General features: G+C 36.8%; 1 protein-coding gene across 1 annotated transcript; it reads left to right on the plus strand.

Moving 5' to 3' along the window:
• The first annotated feature begins 597 nt into the window (after positions 1-597).
• On the plus strand, positions 598-2,830 carry LOC119596601. The gene is made up of 4 exons (XM_037945921.1): positions 598-612; positions 755-871; positions 1,870-2,070; positions 2,378-2,830. The coding sequence occupies exons 3-4, from the start codon at positions 1,897-1,899 to the stop codon at positions 2,537-2,539; spliced, it is 336 nt and encodes a 111-aa protein (XP_037801849.1). The 5' UTR covers positions 598-612; positions 755-871; positions 1,870-1,896; the 3' UTR covers positions 2,540-2,830.
• Positions 2,831-3,063: the final 233 nt, after the last annotated feature.

Below are 3,063 nucleotides of genomic sequence, written 5' to 3' on the forward strand. Positions count from 1 at the left end.
GACAGACAAACAGACAGACAGACAGGCAGGCAAGCAGGCAGGCAGGCAGGCAGGCAGGCAGGCAGACAGACAGACAGACAGACAGACACAGAGACAGTGTCTGAGGTAGAGACAGAGAGAGAAAGATGTATACGAACAATGTAGGGAGAGGGAAAAATGGTGAGATAAAGAAAAGTTAGTAATTTATATCTGATATATCTCAGTAATAAGTCACTCGCTATATATGAGCTTTCTTGCTGAAGAAAGTCACACCACACAGATCTGTTCCTTTAACTTCGTGCTGACGTCAGCAAGAAAGGAAAAACTGGAACTTGTAGCGGCCGAGCAGGACCTCGGAGTGCGGTACGAAGGAGAATGGCAGCTCATGGAGTACACAATCGAGAGATTTTCCATGTTAGACAAAAATCACTCTAAATACAGTCAGAAGGAGGTGCGTCCAGGAAATAAGTCCTACTGTTGTGGTAAATGTAATCAGCAATAATAACAAATAAGTAAATGAATCAAAAAAGATCTATAAAAATATTATCAAACATGTTTCGAATTCCGTCTCGAACACCCACTTAATGTGACCCTTGATGCTTATGTTAAAAGGGTTTCGAAACTTCATTCACGGTAGACTTACACAGCTTTTGCCGCGACTGCACCTATACATTAAGACACCCTTGCCAATCCTCGTAATACAAGTTACCCATATCGACCAGCCATTCCTAACGCTGTATTTATTATTAACACCTATCATGCTCCTTTCGAACAGGTGGTGGTTCACTTCCGAAGGCGCTACGGGTTCGCCATTCTCACGGTCTACATCCCGTCCACCTTCTTCGTCTGCATCGCTTACCTCACTACCTTCTTTCCCGTCTCGAATTTGCAGGTTGTGGTCGAGATTGTTGTTTTTCTCTTTTTTTCTTCAGTGAACTTGTTTGCTTGTAATCAAGGTTACTTTTATCGGCTTAACTTGTTTGTTTATTACTATGGTTATGAATGGCCGATCATATTTACTTCGTGATGTGTTTATGTTCAGTGGCGTGTGTTTTTACATTTTAGTTGCTCGTCTCTTCATCTCTTTTACCTTTCAACATTGTTTTAAAGAGTGTATCATATTTTTGGCGTATTATCAAGAGTATCTTAAGGTCTTATCTTAATTACTTACGACCAAAAGTATAATGTTAAATGGCTTACTTTACTTCGATTACTTGTTATCAAGGTTATTGTTTTCATTGGCTAATCCATTTTCCCTGTACTCAAGACTGCAATTTTTGATGGCTTACGTTATTGGTTAATTAAGATAAATAATGGGCTATTGATGGTCTCCCTGAACTGATATGTGTATATATGTGTGTTTACACACATATATACACGTGTGTGTGTGTGTGTGTACGCACACACACACACACACACACACACACACACACACACAAGTATCGCCATCACCATAACCATAGCCATAATTAGCGCCTGTAACAATCACTTAATCATTAATAACACAATCATAATGGTGTTGCTAGCGGGGCCTCAATAGCCAGTACAAATCAATAGAAAACATATGAATAATTAAGTTAAATGATTCTGTAACCCAATATATCTAATATCCTGGTATCTCATCTCCATCAGAATTATATTTAATGTTTGTAAAGATGTGTTAATTGCATATTCTATATTTTAGTATTTTCATCTATACTTTTTCCATTTCCCATAAGCTCGGAGTGCGTTTGTGTGTTTGAGTCTGTGTGTGTGTGTGTGTGTGTGTGCGTGCGTTTGCGTGCGTGCATACGCATGTGTAAGTGTGTGTGTGTGTGTGTGTGTGCATGTGTTCGTGCGTGCATGCGCATTTGCGTATTATTTGCTAAAAAAAAAACATCCCTATCTTAGGTCCGTGTCATCATCGCGCTGACGGCCATGCTGGTGCTGACGACCCTGCTGAACCAGGTGTCAGCGCAGCTCCCGAGGAATTCCTACTTCAAAGCCCTCGACATGTGGATGTTCGGCGCCATAGGACTCATCTTCTCCATCCTCATCATGCAGACTGTGGTGGACGTTGCTCATAGGAAGGCACAGGAGACGGTTACTAAGGTTAGGAGACGTTTCGTTTTAGCTCCTGTTAATGATTTACCCTTTTCTTCAGTTTTATAGTGGGAGGAGAAGATATATGAAACATATGCATATCCTAATCTAAATCTTTTAACATCTATTGGATTTTCTTAAAAGAAAAGAGGGAAATAAATATATATGATGTAATGTATATGTATATTTATGTATATATATATATATATATATATATATATATATATATATATATTAAACATCATCAGTAGTATTATTAGACTTACAATACAAATTTAAACATAATCATAATTATGAATAACACGTATCTCCACAGGTAGTTCCAGCGGCGGAGAAAAGTGTTGGTCAATTCGTGTCTGAAAATCCCAGTAATGAACAGCGTGCAAACAAGATTTTAAAATACATGCAGATTATCTTTCCTCTTCTCGTGGGCTTGCTGGTGTTAATATACTCCATTTACCTTATTAGTTCCGTCTAGTGATGTTTTGTTTATTATAGGAACGTTTCCCTCTGTAGTGTTCCTCATCATGATCATAGAAAACGTTGGTGTAACTTCTGGTATACCTATTTTAAATTTCTATATTGTATGTGTACAAAAACCCATTTTTCTGCACTGATATCTCACACCTTTCCTCTTGGTTATACTGATTATTCAACAGTGTAGAAGAAATAGTATCAATGATATGGTCTGAATTTGGAATTAATATATATTTTAATTTAACTGTGATGTTATTGTGTGGATGACAACAAAAGAAATGTAGGTTATAATTGTAATTGTTATAAGTAATAATAATAACCGTAAGATTATGATAATTAGCATTTTCACTATCATCCCCTTTCTTATCATTATAATTGCTATTAACGTATAGATGAGTATTCATGAGATATCAGGATTAATGAAAGTAATACGGTAATAGTACCATACCTACGAATAAAGATAGAAAATATATTAAAAAAAAAAAAACGTTCGTTATAAAGTTTACGATAATGATTATGAAAATG

This window comes from Penaeus monodon, chromosome 38 (assembly GCF_015228065.2).
Source record: "Penaeus monodon isolate SGIC_2016 chromosome 38, NSTDA_Pmon_1, whole genome shotgun sequence".
Lineage (NCBI taxonomy): Eukaryota > Metazoa > Arthropoda > Malacostraca > Decapoda > Penaeidae > Penaeus > Penaeus monodon.

Bases quoted from the DNA above. Each gene is read 5' to 3' on its own strand.
- LOC119596601 (XM_037945921.1), top strand. From the start codon at position 1,897: ATGCTGGTGCTGACGACCCTGCTGAACCAGGTGTCAGCGCAGCTCCCG. The intron at 2,071-2,377 runs GTTAGGAGACGT...GTATCTCCACAG, and splicing joins CACAGGAGACGGTTACTAAG to GTAGTTCCAGCGGCGGAGAA.